Source organism: Chrysochloris asiatica, unplaced genomic scaffold (genome assembly GCF_000296735.1).
Source record: "Chrysochloris asiatica unplaced genomic scaffold, ChrAsi1.0 scaffold00019, whole genome shotgun sequence".
Lineage (NCBI taxonomy): Eukaryota > Metazoa > Chordata > Mammalia > Afrosoricida > Chrysochloridae > Chrysochloris > Chrysochloris asiatica.
Genome location: NW_006408537.1, coordinates 23,692,149 through 23,717,482, shown reverse-complemented (window position 1 = coordinate 23,717,482; position 25,334 = coordinate 23,692,149). Strand labels below are relative to the sequence as shown.

Here is a 25,334-nt window from a genome sequence, read left to right as displayed (position 1 = left end):
TTCTACTTTGCATACACAGGGTCACCAGGAGTCAGAAGCAACGCCACAGCAATTCAGAAACAACTGTGATAAGCATTCTCAAACTTTCCATATGAGCTGCTGTTGTTAGGTGTTATCAATTCATAGAAACTGAATTAAATTATTTTGACAAATATGAAAAACATCCTGACTAAAATGTCTGTGAGAAAATATTCCATCTATTCATTTGTGGAGATTCAAAAGGCAACACAGTTATGCTACCTGGGACAAAGATAGATTGCCAGCAGTCAGTATTAGCATGCGTTACTTCAGCACTTCCACTTACTAAATATTCAGTTAGTGTTTTAGATACCTAACATGCCCAACGGCTCCACATGATTACAGTCATTGAATAACAAAGATAAAAGAAGTCCCTTTGGAAATCGGGGCGTGGGGAGACAGGACTCAGGATATTCAACAAACCACATCTCTAATGATAGTTTGAAATAATATACAACATTCGCTCTTCAATTAAGAGGTGAAGATCAATCAAGAAAAATAGGTAATAAAATTTTACATTGAACAATAATTACCGAAAATACTATGACTAGTGTATTACCAGATTCCTGGTGTGGCACTGGACTGCTAGGTCAGTGGTTCAACCCCACCAGTCGCTCCCAAGAAACACTGTACAAGGTAGGTCACTATGAGTGGAAATGACTCAACAACACTTAGCGACAACAACATATACACGAACCACACGACACTCCAAAGACATAGTGGTTAAGCACTAGGCTAGTAACATTAAGGTCAGAAGACTGAATCTAACAGCTGCTCCATAGAAAAAAGATGTAGCCCTCCTTCTGTAAAGATTACAACCTTGGAAACCGTAGTTCTACTCTTGTCTTACAGGGTTCACAATGATCAAAATCTACTTCACAGCAATGAGTGATATATGTACACAATTTCTTGTTGTTGTTAAGTGTCATCAAGTAGGTTTCAATTCATAACAAACTATAAAGGTTTCCAAGGGGCAGCTGGTGACTTTGAACCGCCGAACTTATGATTACAACCAACCTTGCAGTCTAGTGCTTTATCGCACCATACTCAGTAAGTAATTATCCCATATACTACCCAAAAAGTATTTTTGGTAATTACTGCTAAATGTAAAGTTTTGTTACCTATTATTCCTAATTGATCTCCACTTCTTAACTGATCTCCTTAAAAAAGACAGAAGATAAATACGAACTGGAAAAACAGGCTATTTCTTTTTTTTAATCCACAATATGCAAATTTGAAAGGATACTGATCTGTCTGTGGTCTTCGAAAGTTCTCTGGAAGATTAGCTTCATACAGTAGTCTTGCTTTAGTATTTCCCATATCTTGCATACACTAAAATAAAACAAAAATGTTTTTCATTACTCCATGTATGCTACACTGCAATTCCTAGACACACATACATATGAACACATGCACACACATATGTGAACAAATACCAGATAACATTATCAACACATTATATTTAAATCATAACAAGAAATTATTCAAGTTCAAAACATAAGCATATTTTTAATCCTTCAATTTTCAGTATACATGGATCCATAATTTTTCTAAACTTTTTTTCCTTTAAAAACAATACCATCTTTATTTATACTTATTAAAAGTGGATTTCCTGGTAGTTTGCAAACAATACTGTTAATAACAATAGCAAATATTCTTACTAAATATATTGTTGTTAAGTACAGTTGAGTTGCTTCCAACTCATAGCAACCCTGTATAGGGCTTCCAAGGAGGGGCTGGTGTGTTTGAACCCTGTGGTTGGCAGCAGCCCAAAGCTTATGCTACAGATAAACTACTTGAAAACTGCATTTTTAAGGACTCAAAATCCAGTTTTCTGGGTTTTGAGCTTCAAAATATTTCTAGATTCTCTGAATTTATTATAGTAAAGATCACACTGGAGGTCATATAATCCTTAACACAGAAGGTTTAAAAATTAAAGCTTACTAGGCATACAATTTGATACTCATGTTATCCAGTTTAACAAAATTTCATACTTTTTATGAGTACAGATCTAGTACATCCTGGATATCCTATTACATTAAAACTAAATGTAAGATTTACAAACAAAACACTGTAATATTCATTTTTATTTGGTATCACATAAAGGTTAAAGGATCTCTGGTAGCATAGTGGTTACGAGTCAGGCTGCTAACCTCAAGGTCAGCAGTTCAAAACTACCAGCAGTTCCACAAATCTTTGCTCCTGCAAAGATGTATAGCCTCGGAAACCCCATACAGGGTTGCTATGAGTCGGAATCGACTCCACGGCACACCACCACACCCACCACCACATAAAGGTTAAATCCCTCAAAATGCTTCAATTGGTATAGATCTCTTTTTAATAATTCCTTTCTTTTGTAGACTTCCCAGACCCCTCTCAGATAAGACAATCTAGGTTTAACAGATTACCAGAAGTCTACTTTGAGATGAAAGCCCTGGTGTGGAGCTGTAGGGTGAGCATGAGCCTGCTAGCCACAAGGTCAGGTGTTCAAACCCACAAGTTGATCCTCAGAAACCCTATACAGGGTCACAATGAGTTGGAACTGACTAGACAGCACTTAACAACACCTTAAGTTGTAGTTCTTAAGAGTACACACAATCATCTTCCTTTAAATCAAAATTACAGTGACTAAGAGTTGCAAAATTCTAATATATGTGTAATTCTAATATAAACTAACCTCTGGATATCTACTCCATTACGTCTTCAACATGAGTCCCTCTCAAATAAAATAGACATATAAGTCATTCCTCTAGAGATAATGAGAATGTTAAGTAATGGGTAAAAATGTAACATTAACTAATGGGATGGGAGAGGGAGTACACGTTAAGTAATGGGGGAAGTACCAGTAAAATGTAAAGTGGGGGCAAAGGGATATGTTTTTGCTAAGTGTTGTCAAGTCAATTGAACTGCTGGTTAGCAGTTAGCAATGCTGGTTGTGGTTAGCAATTCAGGGTTTACCCTACAGTGCCACTATATATTAAAAAGAAAATCCTTGTTTATACCAATGGGACTACCCCAGTGACAAAATAGTAATTAACCAACCCACAAAAACAGTATTTCTTAAAACAGTCATGAAATAAATGTGTGAAGATAGAGGGTAAAAAAAGATAGAATCTAAATGTGCCCAAGTTAAATTATTGTCGTATCATGAAACAAAAAGCAAGCATAACCACCACCACCACCATTAGCAAAAGGCAAGATAATTCGCAGGGTGCCTGAAATTCCAGAAACAAGTTTAATGTCAAACTGATTTACTTTTTTTAACCCTTGCAAAATCTCGGGAGAGCAGAACACTTTGTGCACACCAAGTTAAGTGATAAAACGATGTATGGTTGTTATTTGTCCTAGCCCGACTGTCACACAGAGTCAATCCTAGCTTCAGTTGCTAGGTCTAAAAATGGCTTCTTGGACTTCACAGCTCTCCCTAATATTTGTGGTGCTTCCTCCCCTTTTCTACAAGGAGCTCTGGTAGCGTAGTGGTTACAAGTTGGGCTGCTAACCTCAAGGGCAACAGTTTGAAATTATCAGTTCCATGGGAGAAAGATAAGGCTTTCTGCTCCCGTAAAGATTTACAGCTTCAGAAACCATATACAGGGTCATTATGAGTTGGAACCAATTCCACAGCCCAGGACCACTACCACCACCATCCCCTTTTCTCTAGTACCTTCCCCAATCTGTCTCTGTACTGTTTCCTTTACTTTCCCCATTAGATAGTATTAGAAATATCTAGTCAACAGTCATTTATAGTAAAATTTACAGCTTAACAGACTATTCTGGAAGCTAGCTGTATATTTTTCATAAATAATTATTTTCATGTGTGTACTGATTTTCCTTTTGGTGTTTAATGTTTGTTTTTAAAATTGGATGCATACTAAATAATACAATGTTGCTGTTGCTGTATGCCATCCATTCAGTTCCGACTCATAGAGATCCTGTAAATAGTTTCTGAGAGCGGATAGTGAGTCTGAATTGCTGGCCTTGTGGTTACCAGTTCAGTGCTTAACCTATAATGTTGCACCAGGGCTCAATAATAGAAATGTTGCTATAAAAGAAAGAACTGAGATTACTAATTGCGATATTTGGAATGATCAGGTTATACTATAGTGAACAGATCCTCTAAATCCCAACGTCAAAAAAATGCAAAACTCTATAATCAGTCTGTCAAATGCCAGTGTTAAACAGAAGACCCTTATATGTCTCTATGTCAAACCTAAAGGCAGGAAGGTAAAATTAAAAAAACAAAAACAAAAAAACATCTATTTAATTTGCTTAGAAAGAGACACAGAAAAGAATAATCTTGGAGAAGAGCAGAGTAGGGGCCCTACCCAAAGGAGCAGTGATGCCAGAGATGCAGGTAGAGACGATGACGTGGAAAGATGGAGCGGCTGGGGACTCTAGACCCAGAGAAGGAAAGGAGCTGTGTGCCGATGACTGGGGTGGCAAGCTTGCGGAGTATACTCTTTGGTTGTTTGATGATGCATGGAGGGGATTGTACTCATGACAATGAAATGAAATACAATAGGATGAACGTAATGCTGATGTTCTCCCATGTAAAGTATCACATATTCACAATAAAAACTTTAAAAAAAAAAATCTTACCTTCAGGACAAAAGATTTTTGGGTAAGGATATAATGATGCCCATGTGTATATATATATGGAGCTTTGGTAGCGTAGTGGTTACAAGTCGGTCTGCTAACCTCAAAGTCAGCAGTTCGAAACTACCAGCCGTTCCACAGGAGAAAGATGAGGCTTTCTGCTACCGTAAAGATTTACAGCCTCGGAACCCCTAAATAGGACCGCGATGAGTCAGAACTGACTTGATGTCATCAGCTTATATGTTGCATGTATATGCAAGAAACTGATCAATATGGCTGCTCCTACAAAGGGAAACTAATTGGCTGAAGTGGGAGACTTTTCACTTTACACTTTGGTACACACTTTGAAGTCTGTATCATTTCCATACCTCTATACCCCAAAACTTAAAAAAAAAAATTAGATAGGATTACTTTAATCCTGAATTGTTTAAAAATTAAGTATTATGCACAGAAAGCTTAGCTAGGGGACATGGGTCCTCTTCTCTTTATGGTACAGTGAGCACAGATTTATGATCAAAAGAATAATTAGTCAAATCAAATTAGTACTTTTAGAAATCTCACCCAAGTATATTTTACATTAAAAATCTTCAAAATACTCTCAAAACAAAAATAGCATATATCTACTAAACCTTTTCATCGTATCACTTTCTTAAAGAAACACCAATGTTGAAGATTACATTACTGAAAGCTTCTGAAAACTTCTGTTTTGTGTGGGAGCTAAAAGATATTACTTGCTCTACTATAGTCAATTCATTAAAATCTCTAGAAAACAAAGATAAAATTTTTCAACTGCCTTAACTGAATGGGGGGGGGGAAGATTTATTAAGAGAAAATGAATAGGTTAATATTTGTAGTCCCTGAACAAGTTCTTCATGTTAGTAACTCACCTCTACTACCATTTGAAAATTTCCAGAATAGTTCTCTATCTTCCTCTCAAAAGTCACCAGGAGTTCTTGCATAGGAGCAAGGCTTTCAGGACTGGTTTCAAGATCTTTTGCATTCCAGCTGCTGGAAAAGAAGGGCCACCATTTTTGGTCTCAGGAACTCTTTGGAAATATTTAATACAGAGTCCATTCACACAGCTTTTATAAAATTGTTTGTTTCGTTTTGTTTTTTTTAGGGGAAGTTATTCTCTTTCTGTTTTAATTGTGCTTGAGAATAAAAGTATAGTACACATTTAAAACTGGAAATTTTTTAATGACGGGGAATTACAGCTACCAGGTGCCATACCTTTTCACAACTTCTAAATACTCTCAGAGCTATGGGTTAATGCGCCAGACTGCAAGGTAGCTCTGAACTGCAAGGTTGGCAGCTCAAGCTTACCAGTTGTTCCTCAGAAATCCTATACAGGGTCACTGTGAGTCAGTGCCAACTCAAGAGCACTTAACAACAACATAGAATAAGTGCTTTCCTCTAAAGCCATGAAATTAAAGATGATGCTATTCTTACATGCCCTGAGTCAGTCCTGTCTGGTGGGTTTGAACCACCAACCTTGCACTTAGCAGTCTAGCACTTATTCACAGCGGCACAACAAGAATCCAAATCAAAGATAGCTGTGACAAACCTGAGAAAGTTTGTCAACACTTTTATATCGTTAGACTATGAAATGTTACACTACTTGAAGAAGAAACCATTGTAACAGGTGTGTGAGGTCAAAGCCCAAGAGTCATCTTGGACATTTCCAACTCTCGCCAGAAGTCTTGGTAATCCTAACTTCTTAATATTTCTTATAGGCATCCTCCTTCAATCAAACCCATCACCACTACCTCAGTTCAGAATCTAGTTAGCACTTCTCCAGACTACTGCAGGAGCAAATGCATCAAATTTATCTTCTTAAAAGAAAAATCAAAAGTCAGTTGTCTACTTGAAAATTTTATGATCTCTTTGCCCTGTCCCCACTTCCAGCGCCTATTACTGAAGTAGCAAGTCCAAACAAGCTTCTGGCCACAACTTTCACCTTTACCTCCTATGACACACACAAATTTGATCTCTGTTCACAAAAAACTACCTAATTTTCCAAATGTAACATGGTTTTTCCAACAACAACATGCTTTTTCCTAAAAGGACATTTGTGCACTGTAGTATGTTTTAAGAAATTCATAAACAAATAAAAAGTCAATATAAAGATACTAAAGATGGCAGGACAGTGGCTCAAGCAGTTAAGCAGTAGACTGCGAACCACAAGGTCGGCAGTTTGATGTGGTTCGGCAGTTTGAGGCTATCAGCCACTCCACAGGAGAAAGATAAGGCTTTCAGCTACCCAAAGGTTTATAGCCTCAGGAACTCTATATGGGGTCAACATGAGCCAGAACTGACATGGTGGTACTTAACATTAACAACAAAAATACTAATGAGACATTCTGAAAATGTTTGAACTTACCATATCACTCATATTGATAATATTAAACAATTAAACCAAAGAAGAGCCATTATAAAGGGAGACCCAAGGTCAAGGTCTACAGTGTCCTAGACCACTGCATTAAACTATGCCTGAAGAAGAAAATTAAAACTATATAGTTTTTAGGGTACTAAAAACTGTAATTTTTAAAAATCCACGAAATTATGTTTTAAAGAAGTGTGCATCTACATACTGAAGGAGTACACCACAAAATATAGGCATTCCTTGTCTAGAAAGAAAGCCATTTTATATTTAAGATATCCACAGGTAAAATACAAAAGCAAAGAAGATATATCATGCAAATAATAAATAAAAGAAAGCCTATACAATGAAAATTATAAAACACTGCTGAAAGAGATTTAAGAGTTCTAAATATACTGAAACATGTTCTTCTGTGTTTATGGAATGAAAGACTTAATACTGTTAAGATGTAAATACTACCCAAAGCAAACAATAGAGTCAATGTAATCTCTGTGAGAATTCCAAAGACTTCATTATAGAAATGGAAAAATCAATCTTTAATTTTATAAGGAATGGCAAGAGACTCTTAATTGCTAAAGCAATTTTGAAGAAAAGCAAAGTAGGAAGACTCACACTTCCTAATTTCAAAACATGCTATACAATTACAGCAATCAAAACAACATTCTGTACTGGTATTAAGTTGTTAAGTGTCGTCAAGTCGATTCCAACTCATATTTACCCTATATAGGGTTTCCAAAGAATGGCTGGTGAGGCTTGAACTGCTGACCTTGTGGTTTACACTGACCTTGCATTATCCTCTAGCACCAACCACATCAGGACTCGTATACTGGTATAGTATGAGATATAGTCAGAACTGTCTCAATAGCAATTGGTATGGGTTTTTTTGTAGACCAATGAAATAGAAGTGAGAGTCCAGAAATAAACCCACACAGCTATAGTCAGCTGATTTTTTACAAAGGTGCTAAGTTCATTCAAGAATCCTAGTGTGGCAACTGTAGTATCAGCACTGTGAACCACAAGGTCAGTGGTTCAAACCCACCTTGGAAACACTGTACAGGGTCACTATGAGTTGGACTCGACTCAATGGCACTTAACAACAACAACAACAGTTCATTCAATGGAGAATGAATAGTATCTTCAATTAATGTTATTGGGAAAATTAGATTTCCACATACAGAAGAATGAAACAGGATGCATGCCTCACACCATACACAGAATGACACACAGAGTTCAAAATGAATTAAGGACCTAAACATGAAAACTATTGTTTTTAAGCGTTGTCAAGTTGGTTTTGACTCATAATGATCCTGTATAGGGCTTCCGAGAAGTGACTGGTGGGTTTGAACCACAAGCCTTGTGGTTAGTTCAGTGCTTATTCTACAGCATCACAGCAGGAATAAAACCACAAAATTCTTGGAAGAAAATATAGGAGCATCACTGTCAGAACTAGTTTTTCAAAATGGATTATCTAACATACAAGCCATATTGGATTAAGAACATCCATTTAAGACAATTACTATTTGTTCTTTTAGCAGAGCTTCCAACCGAGAAGATATACAAATGACCCACAGTCACATGAAAAGAGGCTCAAGGTCTTTACACACCAGAAAGGCAAATGGAAACCGCAACGAGATATCATTTCACTCTTATTAGGATGTCTTAAGGTAAAATAAAAAGGAAAATAACAAATGTAGTTAGGAATGTAAGAAATAGGTCGTCTTATCCATTTCTGGTGGAAATGCAAAATGATATATATAGCCTTTGTGGAAAATAATGGTGGTTCCTCAAAACAGTAAGTACAGAATTACTACATGACCCAGCAATTCCACTTCAGTGTATGTAAGGAGTTACAAGCTGTGATGCAAACAGACACATGTACACCAGTGTTCGTTACAACACTATTCATAATGGGTAAAAGCTGGAAACAACCCTTGATATCCATAAACAGATGAACTGACATACAAAATGTAGTACATACACACAATGGCATACTAGTCAGTTTGAAAGACATATGAAATCCTGATACAAGAGCCAACATACATGAACTTTGAAAACATTATGCTGAGTGAAATAAATCAAATCACAAAAGGATTAACACTGTAGGACCTGATTATATAAAATGCAAAGAATAAGTAAATGTTTAGAGACCAAAGTTTATTACTGGGTACCAAGAGTAAAACAAAGGGGGAGAGAAGGAAAAACATTATATAGGAAGCAGTGAGGTTCTCCTTGTACTGATGAGAAGTTTGGTAAAAAGTGGGGGTAATGGTTACACAACTGATTAATGTAATTGACATCACTAAAATGTTGAACTGGCAAATGTTATGTGATATATCCACCAATTGTCCGCTCCTGTACAGATTTTTGCTGTTAAGAGCCTTTGCCTTGGTTCTAACTCATAGCGACCCTGTGTAGGGTCTTTCAAGGAATGGCTCAACTGCCGACCTTGAGGTTCAAATCGACCTTGCAGTCTGTTCGTTATCCCACAGCGCCACACCAAGACAGCCTTGAAAATGCTATAAAGGGTCCCTATGAGTCAAAACCTACTCCACAGTACATAACCACCACCATCAATGTAGTACTGGAGGCCCACATGCCTCTAGGTCAACAAATTTAGAAGACAGCTACCTGGTCAACCAATTCAAACAAATCATATTTATGCACATTCCAAAGAAAGGTTACTCAATGGAATGTGGAAACCATCAAACAGTATCATTAGTATCATATGAAAGCAAATTTTGTTTAAGATATTTCAAAAACAACTGCACCAATACATTGACCTGGAGCTGTCAGAAATTAAAGCCAGATTCCAAAGAGTATATGGAATGAGGGATATCAGTGCTGATGTCAGATGAATCTTGTCTGAAAGCAGAGAATATCAGAAAGAACTTTAGTTGTGCTTTATCAACTATACAAAGGCTTTATACTGTGTGAATAAGAATAAACTATGGATAGCACTGCAAAGAATGAGTATTTTAGAATACTTAATTGTGCTTAAGAGGAATCTATGTATAGACCAAGATGCAGTCCTTCAAACAGAACAAGGGATAATGAATGGCTTAAAATCAGGAAAAGTGGGCATGAGAGTTGTACCTTTTCTCTATACTTATTCAATCTGAATGCTGAACAAATAATCCAAGAGGCTGAATTACATGAAGCAGAACGTGGCATCGGGATTGGAGGAAGAGTCATTAACAACCTGAGATATGCAGATGATACAACCTTGTTTGCTGAAAGTGAAGAGGATTTAAAATACTTATTAATAAAGATAAAAGATCACAGCCTTCAGTATGAATGGCAACTTAATATAAAGAAAACAAAAGCCCTTACAACTGGATCAGTAAATAACATTGTGATAAATGGATGTCAAAGACTTCAATTTGCTTGAATACACAATCAATGCTTATGGAAATAGCAGTCAAGAAATCAAATGATGTACTGCATTAGGCAAATCTGTTGCACAAGACCTCTTTAAAGTGTTCAAGAACAAAGATGTCAGTCTGTGGACTAAGGTGTGCCTGACCAAAGCCATGGTATTTTCAATCGCTCCATATGCATATAAAAGTTGGACAATAAATAAGACCACAGAAGAATTAATGCCTTTGAATTATGGTGCTACAAGAAGAATGCTGAAAGAACCAACAAACCTACTGGAAGAAGTACAGTCTGAATGCTCCTTAGAAGTGAGCATGACCTCTTGTACTTTGGACATGTTGTCAGGAAGGACCAATAGCTGGAGAGGGCCATCATGCCTGGTAAAGTGGAGAGTCAGGGAAAAAGAGGAAACTCTCCAACAAAATGGACTGACACAATGGACAGCAATAATGGGCTCAAACATAACAATTGTGAGATGCCACAGGACCATCTTTTGTTCCATTGTGCATACGGTCACTATCAGGTGGAACCAACTTAAAAGCATAACTAGGCTTCTTGTGCTATAGTAACTATAACAAGGAACATAATGACATATGACCCAGTTTCCAATCTGTAGAAACTTATAATTTAATTTAGATAAATAAACAGACGTAGGCAAAGGTCAATAACAGTATACAACAATAGATAATTGAGCACAGTATATATAAAAGGTTTTATTAAAGTAGGGATTTTAAGAATAGGAAGCATTTGGTTTGACATAAAGAATATGAAAAAAAATATTCTTAACAGCGACAAAAAAAGACTTCTATCAGACTGATTCAGCAGGAAAAGTTGTCTCTCTCTCTCTCTCTCTCTCTCTCTTTCTCTCTCATATATACACAAAGCTATCTGTTGTAAATCACCTGGAATAAGGTTGAACAAACAGGATGAAGCCATATGGTAAAAGTACCTGAATATCAATTTAAAGAAAATAAAACATTTGTGAGTCTTAAAGGAGAACCAATGCCAATCTCTTTAAAAGTAAAATGACCAAATCAATGTTCTAGGAAGACTATTCTGAATGTCATGTGTAAATAGATGGAGAAACGGCAGTGGTGGGATTATAAGGAATAAGCTGCAACCTTACAGAGAAGTGAGAGTGAATAGCAGCAGAAGCAACAAAATAATTAACAGCTGATGAAATGAAGGAATAGAGAGAAAAGTTTAAGGACCATGGGACACTGCCAAGGTTTTAAGACTAACTAGAGTTAATTAAGGAAATAAGCCAGTTTGAACAAGGAAATAATTTGAATTTTAGATGTGTCCAGTTGTATGTAAAATTAAGATACTTTAAGACTGATGGATAAAATAAAGACACTTACCAGTCTTAAGAGCCTTGGTGTGATACACTGTAGGATAAGCACTGGATTGCTAACCTCAAAGTCAGCAGTTCAAACCTACTAGCTGCTCTCAGAAACACTATACAGGGGCGCTATGAGTAAAAACTGACTGAACAGCACACAACAACAACCAGTCTTAATATTTACAAGTGATACATCAGTTAACTATCATACAACCAAAACTTTCCACACTGAAACAATTTTACAAACTGTTTTTATTTCCATATGAAATAGTTAAGTTTTTAATTGATATTGCTACAGAACAATATTTAATTCTGACATTTCACTATTTATTCTACTCAAACATAATATTTCCTGGCAAACAAACAAACAAAAAAACATAACTAGATATATCTATTCCTTCCTCTTCATTTCTTTTTTTTTTTTTTGCACTAATGCTTGGCTTTCTTTGCAAAGCTTTTTACATGAAAAAACTTTTAGTGATTTCATGAGACTTGCTGAATATACCACGATTAGCAGAGAACATAAAACTATGTTGAGATTCCAGTCCTATGCAATCAAGCTAGCTGGCTAACTCCAGCCTCACAGAACACACAGTACAAATGAATGCTTGAGCAAAATTTTCAATTACTTCATGCCAAAGATCTCCAAACAATTCTCAAAAAATGATAAATCTAGGAATGTTCTCCCATGCAAACTATCACTCAATTCACAATAAAAACTTTATTTAAAAAAAAATAAATTAAAAATTGAAAAGAAAAAAAAATTTAATGAGTGACCATTTAAGGTTTCTCCCTATCTGGAGGAAAGAAGAGTGAAGAAAATCAATGACATATGGAAACAACTGTTCAATGGAATAACAGATCATGTAAACATTGAGCTCCATGACCCTAAGACAAGAACTAGATGGTGCCTCACTACCAAATGCTCTGAAAGGGATCACAATAGAAGGTCCTGGATAGAGTGGGAGAAAAAATGTGGAACAAAACTCAAAATCATAAAAAGCCCAAGCCTACTGGTCGAATAGAGAGTGGTAGAACCCCTTAGCCACCCTTCAAACTTAGAACTGAATTCACCCCATGGCTCAATTTACAGCCAAGCAAGATAGGTCTATAAGGAGAACTGTAACATTACGAATATACACACATCTTAGATTATCAACCATTTGATATTAAAAGGGTAGCATTCACCCAAGGACAAAGTTCAGAAGTGTTGGGAAAGAAGAAGGAACCAAAACAAAAAACACAGAGGAATAAGTGATGTTACATGGTGAGGAATGCAATCAACGATATGAAACAAAGTGTGTATGTTTTAACGAATGGAAAATTGATCTGCTCTGTAAACCTTCACCCAGTTCACAATAAAAAAGTGCTGTTGTTTTTTAAACAAAAAAAGAAAGAAATTCAATCGTTTAAAGGAATGCTGGCATAGCCTCTAGAAGATAGCACCTGACACAGAGTGAACAGCTTAACAAATAAATACATGGATAAAACAGAGTCAAAACTCTGTATGTGTTATGGGAAAGAGATATGAGGGAGCATTTTGTTTTGGCAAGAAGATGAGGCAACATGTTTCAAAGAAGAAGAAAGAAAATTAGGATGCCTCAAAGTGAGTATGATTTCAATGATTAAGTATAAAAGCATGAAGAAAGCCTATAAAGGAAAATAAAGTCAGAGAGATTAGCAACTACCACCTCCAACAACCCTGACCTTAAATCAAGGGAAAAAGAAGCTGTAATTTAAAATAGAAGTTACGTGTACAGAAAATGAGAGGGAGGAAAGTTTCTATTCTGGTATACAAGGCTGTGAAGATTTGGATTTAAAAGACTTTTCCTTATAGCCCACAATAAAGTCAAAGCTAAAGTAAAATTAGTAAATAAGAGGGTAAGCAAAAAAAAAAAAAAAAAAGTATACACACTCTGGCTGCAAAACTTATTTTAATCAAATTTTAGAAAAGACAAACACATCATTTTTCAACATAATCTCCTTACCTCCCAATACATTCTATACATCTGTCAACAAACTTTTATACTCCCTTATTAAAAATTGTTTTAGGGTGACCTGTGAGCCACGAACGTATGCTGTCTTCACTTCTTCATCAGAGGTATATCTTCAACCTTCAAGGGCTGCTTTCAGGGGATCAAACAGGTGAAAGTCAGATGGACCAAGATCAGGATTCTTGGGAGGATGCTTCAATACCTCAAAATGAAGTTTTATAGAGCATCAACAGTGTGGGCAGAGGTGTGCAGACATACATTGTCATGCAAGATCACAATGTCTCTGGACAGCCGTCCTCTGCATTTAATACAAAGTTTAGGCTTCAGCTCTTCAGTGAGCATCTCACTGTAACAAAAATGTTAACTGTTGAAACTTTTTCCTGATAGTGTTCCAATACTGGCCCTTGAGAATGCCAGAAAACTGTAAGCATTAATTTTCCAGGTGATAGTTGACTTTTGAACTTTTTCTTGGTTGGTGACTGAGGATGTTTCCATTGCATACTCTGCTGTTTACTCTCAGGATCATAGTGATAAATCCATGTCGTCACCAGTACCGATTTTTTTTTAAAAGAAACATTTACTAGCTTTTGTTTGCAGTATCAGTTCAAATTTTGTTTGCAGATGTCCAAATGCTTCTGCTTTGGTTCTTCTGTGAGTTGTTTCAGTATCCATCTCTCACAAACCTTTCAAAACCCAAGCCTGTCATGAATTATTTCATAGCAGAGCCATGGCTGATTTGCAAATGATTTGCCACATAATCCACTGTCACCCGTCTATTCGACAGAATCAGCTCATGTGCACACTCAGTGTTGTCATCAGCCATGGATAGATGTTTTAATATAACCGGAGTACGGATAATTTTTGACTCACCCTCATATTTGAGCGACCAAATTCAATGCTGTTGAGTTGATTCCAACTCATAGCAATCCTATAGGTCAGGGTAGAACTACCCCATGGAGTTTACCAAGGATGTAATCTTTACAGAAGCACACTATCACATCTTTCACCGCCAGAACTGCTGGTGGACTCAAGCTCTGACCTTCAGTTAGCAGCCGAGAGTTTAATAAGTGAGCCACACAGGCTCCTTAAAGATGTAAACAAAAGGGGTGAAAATGCCTGCAAAGTGTTTAAAGCAATTTCACTAAAGATAAGTTTTATGCCTTCAAAGTGCAAACAATTTCAAATATAAATTTTTTCAAGATACCACTTTGGAGTATTTTGTTATGGCAGTCCTAGAAAACTAAGGGGGAAAAACATTACTTTGGGTTAACTAATCAGTATAAAATAAAATATAGTCTTTTTAAAAGCTTTTAAAATGTGGTCCTTTTCAAACATCTGAGAAGTGTATGACAAAACACAAATGTTGTTATTACCAAAAATGTTATTAGTTTGACCATTAACCACACTAATTTTTTTTGATTGAGGTTATTTTTTAAAGTCAAAAAATATTGTGAATCAAATAAAATTCAAAATAGACAAATCACTGGACTGTAAACCACAAGGTTGACAGTTCAAGCCCACCAGATGCTTCTTGTAAGAAAGAAAAGGCTTTCTGCTCCCATGAAAGATTTTAAGCCTAAACAGGGTTCGCTGTAAGACTAACCTGACTTCACAGCACTTAGCAACAACATATATAATATTGATTGATGTTGTTATTGTTGTTATGTGCTGTGGAGTCAGTTCTCACTCACAGCGACCCTGTACAGCGTTTCCAAGGCTGTAAATCTTTACGGGAGCAGAAAGGCTCATCTTTCTCCCACAGAACAGGTGATAGTTTCTAACTGCTGACCGTGAGATTAGCAGCCCGATTTGTAACCACTTCGCTACTAGAGCTCCTTAGTATTAATTGATAAATAACTATATTTAAAACTTTATACTATTGATGGAGTCCTGGGGTGGCACTGTGGGCTAATGAACCCAGACTGCAAAGTCCTTTGAACTGCAAAGTCAGTGGTTCAAGCACACCAGCTGCTCCTTAGAAACCCTATACAGGGTCGCTACGGGTCGGAATAGACTCAACTGCACTTAACAACAACATACTATGTAGAAATGTGATTTACTAATAAAAATATTAAAAAGATTGTTGCTGTTGTCAAGTGCCTTTGAATCACTTCTGACCCATAGCGACCTGAATAGAGTTTCTGAGGAGGGGCTGGTGAGCTTGAACTGCCGATCCTCTAGTTCAAACCAACTTTGCAGTACACAGAGCATTAACCCACAGCACCACACCAGGACTCCATTAAAAAAGATTTAGACAAACCAAAACTAAGTATCAGACCGGACTACTGGAAATATAGTTATCAAGTAATGTTAAGAGTGGTCATGAGAGAAGATATAAAGTAAAAGGCATTACAGTAAAAGCATTTCTATTTTATAAATAAATACCTCCCAGGCATTTCTTAAAGCAAATTAACTCTTATGAAAATATATTTATAACACTAAAATACATTTTGATTATGGAATACTATTGAGAACATTACATTCCTAATATGAATTAAGAGTCAATCAGCAGAAATGGATTCCAAAAGACAGTTGTTGTTAATAAGTGCCTTCGAGTTGTGGGTTCTGACTCATAGAGATCCTGTATAGGGTTTCTGATCATAACAGTCATAACAGATCATAACAATCAGCAGAAATGGATTCCAAAAGATAGAAATGTCGTATTTGCCAAGATTAATCTAAAGGCATAGAAATCAGTGCAATGAATGCCATCAGAGGAATTGCCTGGAAATTGGCACAAGGAAACTTTCTAAGCTGATGGGAAAGCTCTGTATCATCACTGGGATGTTAATTACACAATGTTTGTTAAGTGTTGTTAAGGGTCATGGAGTTAGTTCTGACACAAAGAACTCATTCAGATCTGTGAATTGTCCTTTATAATTTTTTTTTTTAATAAAAAGATAAATAACAAGATATTGTCATTTCTAAAAAACACACCACAGTAAATAAGATATGCTTTAAAAAAAATTTTTTTTTCCTTTTTCATTGAATGAGTGATCTTAATAGACAACTAACTGAAACACCTACCTAACTATTCATCTCAAAATGCTTTAACATCCAATATTAATCAACTTAAATAAACGTTTAACAAATGCATATTCTCAAAAAGTATAATTTTATTTATATTAAGTACTACTATAAAATGAATCACTCCATTTACTCAATAGTGCATTTATTAACTAGCTTATCACAATAGATTAGGTCTAGAAATGTAATTTTCTTGAAATAAAAAAGATACAGTAGTTACAGAGGGTTTTATATAACGAACAAATGCACTAATACTGCTAAGTAACTAATAAGTTAACATTTATTATTTAAAATGTGTCAGGTATTGTTCTAAATGCTTTATCCATATTAACTTATTTCTCCCAATCAAAAAAGCAAACCAAATAGGAAGGTGCTATTATTACTCTTGTTTTACAAGTGAAGAAATGGAGGCACTCTGAGCTTAAGTATCCAATCAAGATCACATAAATTTAACTCCAGCTCTTAATCACTTCATTCTATGCCTCTCTAGAATCAACTACTTTGAAATGTTCAAGGCTAAAATAAAGGCTGTGCTGTATAACACAAAATTCAGGATCTTGCATTGCACCTGCCATGTTTTATGCCAAACCAGTGAATCGAAAGCCCTCAAGACTATGAAGTTCTGCTCTAATTGATAAAAAGATATTACCTGCATTTCAGTGCCACGGTAGGACACCCAACTCAAAGATTTTCTATTCAACTTCCCTCAACAGCCTATCTGAGAACAATATTTCTGGAGACCTACCCTAAATTATTCAGGGATGCCGTGTCTGGATTTAGTTTGAAATGAGCCGTTAATCTACTTAAAGCCTAAAATGTTTTCTACATCCCTATCAACTACAAACACCAAGTTACAGCTTCAGATTACAATCCTTACATTTTCTTGAGGAAGACTTAAACACCATGAAATCTGTTACCACATTTACTATAAAAATGTTACGTGAAGTATTTCAAAAAGCTCTGATTCCTCATTATAAACCAGTATGGTTTTCTCTTAAGAATCCTGAAAATTCATGTTGTTGTTGTTGTTAGTGCTGTAGAGTAGGTTCTGAAATCATGCATTTTTGTTGTTGTTAAGTGTCGTCGAGTCGGTTCCGACCCATAGCGACCCTGTAGAGTTTCCGAGGGTGTAAATCTTTACGGGAGTAGAAAGCCTCATCTTTCTCCCGCGGAGCGGTTGGTACATGCATACAGGGTAATATTTCCTTTTATGCTTTTAACCTAAACCAAACTCACTGCCACAGTCAATTCTTATCATAGAGAGGACCCTGTATAGGGTTTCTGAGGCTATATATCTTTATCTCTTGCAGAATAGCTGGTGGGTTTCAAATGAAAACCTTGGGGTTAGCAGTCCACTGTTTATCCTAAATTCCATAAGCTCAAAATATTAATTTGAAACTGTATAAAATTAATTATGTTAGACTTTATAAACTGCAAATCATGTATTCTATTCCATTTTTTCTATTCTCACCTCACCTGATAAATCTTGTTTTTTTTGTTCTTAGTATACAAGTATATCACTGAAATCCAAACACATTAATTTATGTATTTGGCTTACATAATGAAAAGCAATTCCAAAAGGTCACTAGAAAAAGTTGTGTAATTTCACTGTGTATTATAAAATAAGAACCCCGAAAATAATCCTTTTATACTAGAGGCCAACTTTGAGGATTATAAAGTACGATTTTGAGAATTTAACACTGTCACACTAGAAAATCTCAAATTTGTCCCTAATAAAGAAATACCAATCTAAACAAATCCAAATCCATCATGAGAACATTTGCTCACTAGGCTTTCTTCTAACACGTAAGCCCTCTCTGAAAATCAAGAACATCTCTGTATTAAAGGGAAATCTTTAAATCAGTTCTTAAATTAGAGATACTTTTTTTATTTTCTTTATCCTTACCCAGGCTCCCTCTACTGACAAGAAAACAAAGTAAACTATGGAATTATGTTAGAAAATTTCATTTATACAAGAATAAAGGAATTTATTCTTTAAATATTTTAAGATCAACATTTTAGATTTAAAAAAATAGATCTAAAACTGGCTAAATATTACCCAAGAAGAAATAAACCTCTCAATTGATAACTCAAATGTTTAAATTTTGTATGTGGTACAAGTTATTTCATTACACAATTTTTCACCATTAACTCTCAGTTGCAAGAAAGGTAAATAGATTTTTAAATTCACTTTAAATGTTTTAAATTATTTATAGAAATAAAAGATTTACCTGTATCTGTTCCGGAGTCCATTGGTCTAGGTTTACTGACTTGACTCTGGATATATGAACCCCAAGATTTCTATGGATGCCAGCACATCTGATGCAAATAAATACACCAATATTCCAGGAAGCCCATCGGGGACCTAATAAATAAGAATAAACAAAAGAAAGTAGATATTAAAAACTAAAATAGGTATCAAGGCAGCATATTAGACACATTTTGGGGTTACAGAATTACAATGTAAATTTATAGGAATGACATGGTTTCAAATGGTACTAACAGTTACATGCTAACAAGATGTCTGCCTTGGATCCACTGAGAGGATTAAATCAACCTTCTAGAATTTTAATAATTGTACCTCTCGGGGCAATTTCCCCCAAAACGGTCTAAAATTCATAAGTTTCTGTAAACAATTTCCACTCAGCCTATTTGAACAAGAATTAGTAATATCCCACAGTAAAAATTTAATGTATTAAATTTAATTCTTCATTAAATGTTTAAGATATTGTTTTTAAAATAACCAAAAAATAAAAATAAAAACAAATAAAAATGAAAAGGTAGACATTAATCACAAAAAGATAACTCAATTTGGTCAAATGGACAAAAGACATGAACGGGTAATCCACAGAAGTAATACACAGCCAGTAAAAATGAAAACAGATACAAGTGGTAAGAACAGAAAATGCCCTTTAAAACTGCAATTGCATTTTATATACAACATGATGGAAAAGTATTTTCAAACCATTTAATATTAGTGTTGGCAAGGATGGACCACAACAAAGATTATGTAAAGAAGCTTCATGTCATTATGGATACATTTCAAAGATAACACTGAGGTTTAAAAAATAAAACACTACTGGTAAATAAATATATATAGTATGAAACTACAAGTTGAAAAGCATGTAAAATAATACTTCTTGTTGTTGTTGTTGTTGTTGTTGTTGTTTAGTGCCGTCGAGTTGGTTCCGACCCATAGCGACCCTGTACAGGGTTTCCAAGGCTGTAAATCTTTACGGGAGCAGAATGCCTCATCTTTCTTGTTGTTAGGTGCCATAAAGTCAGGTTCAACTCATGGCATCCCTGTGTGGGGTTTCCAAGGAGCAACTGTGGGTTTGAACTGCTGGCCTTGTGACCAGCACTCCAGTACTTAGCCTCTATCTAGCACCACAGAAGTAGATTAATTAAAGGTATTTATACACATGTAATGTAATCTTGGTGTGGCACTGTAGGATAAGCACTGGACTGCTGATCTCAATGCCAAGAGGTTCAAACCCACCAGCTGAGCATCAGAAAGCCTATACAGGGTTACTGTGAGTTAGAACCAACTCCATGGCACTTAACAACATCACACATGTAATAAAAATGAAACAAACAGTGGTACAAGGCAAGAAAATGTGATCAGGGAGAGGCATACAGTGGGCTTTGTGAACATTGTTTATAATTTCCTGAGCTGGATGGTAACTATACAAACTTTATTTTAGTAACATAAACTATAAGTATATAAATTTAGTTGTGTTATGTTAATTCTTTGGGTCTAGTCAAAAAACTCTAGAAAACACTGCAGAGAAACTCACATGTATATATCACAATGTAAGCCTTAGTTGTATTCTTCATTATGAATTTTTAATTTTCTTATAATTATTTTTCAAAAACAAAGTCTACTGCTGTCAAGTTGATTCCAATTCATAGCAGCATTACAGGACAGAGTAGAACTTCCCAAAAGGGTTTCCAAGACTGAAAATCTTACAAAAGCAGATTGCCATGTATTTTTCCTAGGAAACAGATGGTGGGTTCAAACCGATAACATTTTGGTTGGCACCCAAGCGTTTAACCACTGCACCACCAAGGCTCCTGATGTTACTAAGTGCCATCATCAGTTCCAACTCATAGTGAACCTGTATAGGGTTTACAAGGAGCAGTTGGTAGGTTTGAACCGCTGACCTTATGGTTCCCAGTACAGCGCTAATCCTATAGCACCACACAAGGAATACAGGGTTTTTATGAGTTAAGACTGACTCAACAGCACTTAACACCACAACTACCATCATTTAAGTGCTATTTATCATCATATTAAGAAACCTTGAAAATCAAAGTAAGCATATTACTTTTCCTCCTCTAGAGAAGTTTTACACTGGTCTACAAAACAATGCATGGATGGATTGGTTCCTTTTCTTCATCTTTTTAAAACAGAATCATTTAAAATGGAGACTTTTCTCTACAACACAATTTTCCAGAAGCAGCAAGTAACTGAATGACTTAATTAGAAGCATAATTTACATAATATGATAACTATGTTGTTGTTAGGTGCCATCAAGTTAGTACTGACTTATGCACAACAGAAAGAAAACTGCCCAATCCTGAGCCAACCTCACTACTGTTGCCACGCTTGAGCCCATAGATGCTGCCACTTTGCCAATCCATCTCGTCGGGGTCTTCCTCTTTTTCTTTGACCCTCCACCCTACCAAACATGATATCCTTCTCCAGTGACTGGTCCCTCCTGACAATATGTCTGAAGTATGAAAGACAAAGTTTGGCCACCCTGGCCTCCAAGGAGCACTCTGGCTGCACTTCTTCCAAAACAGATCTGTTGGTTCTTTTGGCAGCCCATGACACTTTCAATATTCTCCTCCAACACTGTAACTCAAAAGCATCAATTCTTTTTACACAGGTAAAAAGCTATATTCACTATAGTGGTGGATTTAAAAAAAAAAAAACAAAGGGATTAAAATGTGTAAACGTGTTGTGCCTAAAAATAATGCTAGCAACAGTAAAAATTAATGGCTATTTTATTATGGAGCAAATGCTGGATGTAATTAAATATCAGTGATGTTTAGGTGTTATATATTTAAGGTTATATAAGCCATTTCATTAATCTCTCCAAGGAAAAAAGAAATTCACTGTTACTTTTGGAAAACTTTCGCTCCAACCGTGTTTATTCAATAAAATAATAATGTCATTTTATTAACAAGTTTTTTGGGGGAATACAACGATCCCTTAACAATACAGTTAGAAGAACCCCAGAATATACTTTTTTTTTTTTCTCTAGGTTAGAACAAACTTTTAAAAGACTATCCAGATTTACAGTTGAATTTAATCACTCTACTGACTTACAACTGGACTAAAATCACCTTGTTAACATAGTAGTTTCTCAACATGATAACTGCTTAATTACTATTCTGACATACTCATTTTTATTCAATAAACTGTTGAGCATTTCTCAACTTTGTGTCAAGTTAAGTGTTATTATAAGACCATGGACAAAATCTAAAAAGCTAAGGTCACAGACTGAGAAGGCCAAACCAAATTTAAACTGGTTATTGTTGTTGTTAAGTGCTGTCCAGTCAGTTCCGACCCAAAGCGACCCTGTATAGGGTTTCTAGGAGCAGCTGGTGAGCCTGAACCACCGACCTTGCAGTTCAAATGGCTTCCACTTAAAAAACAATTTGACATAATGTAATAAAATTCTAGATAGATATATATATATACCTTTGTACCAGGTAATACAATCATTCATTCATTCCCAAACAAACAACATATCATATAGTGAGTCATAACAAGAAACAATTCATTAATATACTCTAAAAAATTTTGCTGTTGTTATAATTTTGCTATTGTTGTTTTAAAAGGGTATTGGTACTGTTATCACATACAGGATAAATAAAATTTTGTTAAGTTCTTTGAACTGTACATATCACAATCGATGAATCTTAAATATAGTGTAATCAATTTTAATATAATTTGACATATAATGGGCCATAAGAACCCCAACTAAGGTGATTTGAAGTCTGCATTGGGAAATATGCAGGTCTCCCAGATGCGGCACTGGACTGCTAACCACAAAGGTAGAAGGTTCAAGCACACCCGGTGATCCATGGGCTAAAGATGAGGGATCTTTACAGCCTCAGAAACATTATACAGGATCCCTATGAATAGGAACAGCCTTGAGGGCACACACCAACAACTCCTTTAATTACCCTGAGTAGAACTGGAGAACTATTGTTTTCCATTTAAATATAACAACTACAAAAGAGCTTTAAAATTTTCGTGGAAAATTGGAATTAAAAGATAATGAAAAGGAAGGCAGGGCTTGATGGTAGATTAGAAAGAAGGGTCATGCAGACCTCTACCAGTATTAACAAGGAAAATCAGATAAAACGGTTCAAAGAATGGTCCTGGAAATTTGAACTCCATGTAAAGGAATATTTAGAGGAAATGAAGGCTTACTGCAAGTGGGAGTTGAAACAGAAGAAAGAAAAGTAGTGTTTTCTGATTTGCAGTGGCCAGCGAGTCCCGGAGCAGCCACCTTGAGCTGGAAGGAGCAGATACAAGATCAAGAGATGACTCCCATATAAAAGGTCTGACCCATCAGCAGAGACAAGGGTGTGAACTTTTTTTTTTCATTCATTTAACTTTCTCTGTCTGCACACCTCCACTCTGGTGACTAGGGGGGTTGCTGAGTGGGTGGACACCCCGTCCCCACCTCTGAAGGGTTCTACTACCCATACACTCAGATCTGCACAGCAAAGATGACTGGTCCCAGAATCAAGAAGGGGAAGAAGTCAACAGAAAAAACTTAAAATGGGAGAGTCTTTCAAAAAAAACTTTGGCTAGCCCTGGACTCTTTCTCACTAGGAGAAACATCTAAACAGGCTTGAGGAGAGGTAAGAGAGGCAAAAAAAGAAAATAGGTGAAAAACTAAATCTTGAGTTACATCATAAGGAGCAATAGTAAAATCTTGAAATTTCTCAGGCAGCCTTGAAGGCAAGAAATCAAAAAAAGGGCGGTATAGTCTTACTGATATTTTGATATTTTTTTGTGTGTGTCTGTTTTTGTATGGAAATTACAGACTTTAGTATTCAATCTGGGTTTTATTTTTTGGTCTCTCTTTTACACTGGGGGGAAGAGGCTATTAATTTCCTTACCTTACCCAAGAAGAGACAGCAATTGCAGTTATAGAGCCAAGTTACACTCGCACCCATTCAGGCAAGAAATACTACCAGCTGCTATATACCCGAGCTTGAAGACAAATCTCTCAATACTGCTTTGATAGACTAGCAACTGACAATGGTGGCACTTAACAACAACAATGACTAATGATCTTGAACAATTCTTCATGCTTGCTGGCTGTCCGAATGTCCTCCTTGGTTAAGTGTCTCTTCATATCCTTCGCCCATTTTTAAATTGGGTTTTCTTTTTCTTGTACAGGGTGCTGTAGTTCCCTATAGATTTTCAAGTTTGTCCCTTGTTTATATGTCACTGCAAAATTTTTTTCCCCTTTCTGTGGGCTTCTTACTTTTTTTTTTTTTTTTCTTCAAGTATTCAGACAGTTTCTTGAAGAAATAAAAGCACAGTTTAAACTGGGGGAACACACAATATGAACAGAATCCATGGAGTGCCGCCCCCCCACCAGAGTTAACTACAGCAGTTGTAGATGCAAAAATCACAAATACAAAAAGCCAGAAACATTGAAGGGTACCGTAATTAATCAATAATTGCCTGAAGTTATTTACAAAGAATTCATATCTGTAATTGGAACTAAAATGCAGAAGAAATTTGCAGGAGATAAACACTTGGCTATGTTTTGGTAGTTTCCTGGAATTAAAAAAAAAATCTTTATAGCACCTCTTGATAACTAAAAACATGTCTTAATCTGTGTGGCACATCCATCTTAGCATTTAGTGAACAACTTCTAACCTAGTTAGTAAGTTTTCTGAAAATTCACAAAGAAGCATTATCTGAGAAACAGTCAATTTAGCAAAAATAGGGTCATGGACAAAATGAGGTTGTTGTTGTTATTGTTAAGTGCTGTAGAGTCAGTTCCAACTCATAGCGACCCTGTATAGGGTTTCTGAGGAATGGCTGGTGAATCTGAACCACCAACCTTGTGGTTCAAACTGACCTTGAGGTGGAGTACTTACCTTTGACTCCACACAAGGTTTCCAAAATGGGTTAGACCTATACTTTTAGGCAGAAATCTGTTTTGTCAAGTGCCTTAGATTTCCCATTCACCCTTTTGATCAGGAATTTCCATAGATATTTGCTGATCAACATTATAAAAGCCGCCTTATGCATGCCTTATTTTACATTAGTTGATAACTGCCTATTTGCAATGCTATTCTTCAAGTAGTTGAGTACTGTGTGCTTCATCTTTGTCAGTCATAACTTGGGACTTAGCTTCTGTGATTTTACAGGGTGAAGATATATGTAAAGCTAGGACGAAGATTACACTCCCAGCTAAGGTTATTCATGGTATAAGTAGATTTGTGTTATCTTTCAGTAATCCAGAACTTGATTGGAACTTAATCCAACAGCATTTTAGGAGGTTGTGGAATAATATCCACTTGTCTGTGGATATTCATCAGCTACATGCTCAAATTT

At 35.9% G+C, this 25,334-nt stretch overlaps 1 protein-coding gene across 2 annotated transcripts in view; it reads right to left on the bottom strand.

Moving 5' to 3' along the window:
- Positions 1-25,334, bottom strand: part of SMAP1 (small ArfGAP 1) — a 196,535-nt gene that overhangs the window by 132,518 nt on the left and 38,683 nt on the right. For both annotated transcript variants that reach the window (XM_006835751.1, XM_006835752.1), the window contains exons 2-3: positions 18,964-19,097; positions 1,265-1,350 (exon numbers count right to left, since the gene is read on the bottom strand). In XM_006835751.1, the coding sequence (XP_006835814.1) occupies positions 1,265-1,350; positions 18,964-19,097 (220 nt within the window). The remainder of the gene's footprint in view (positions 1-1,264; positions 1,351-18,963; positions 19,098-25,334) is intronic.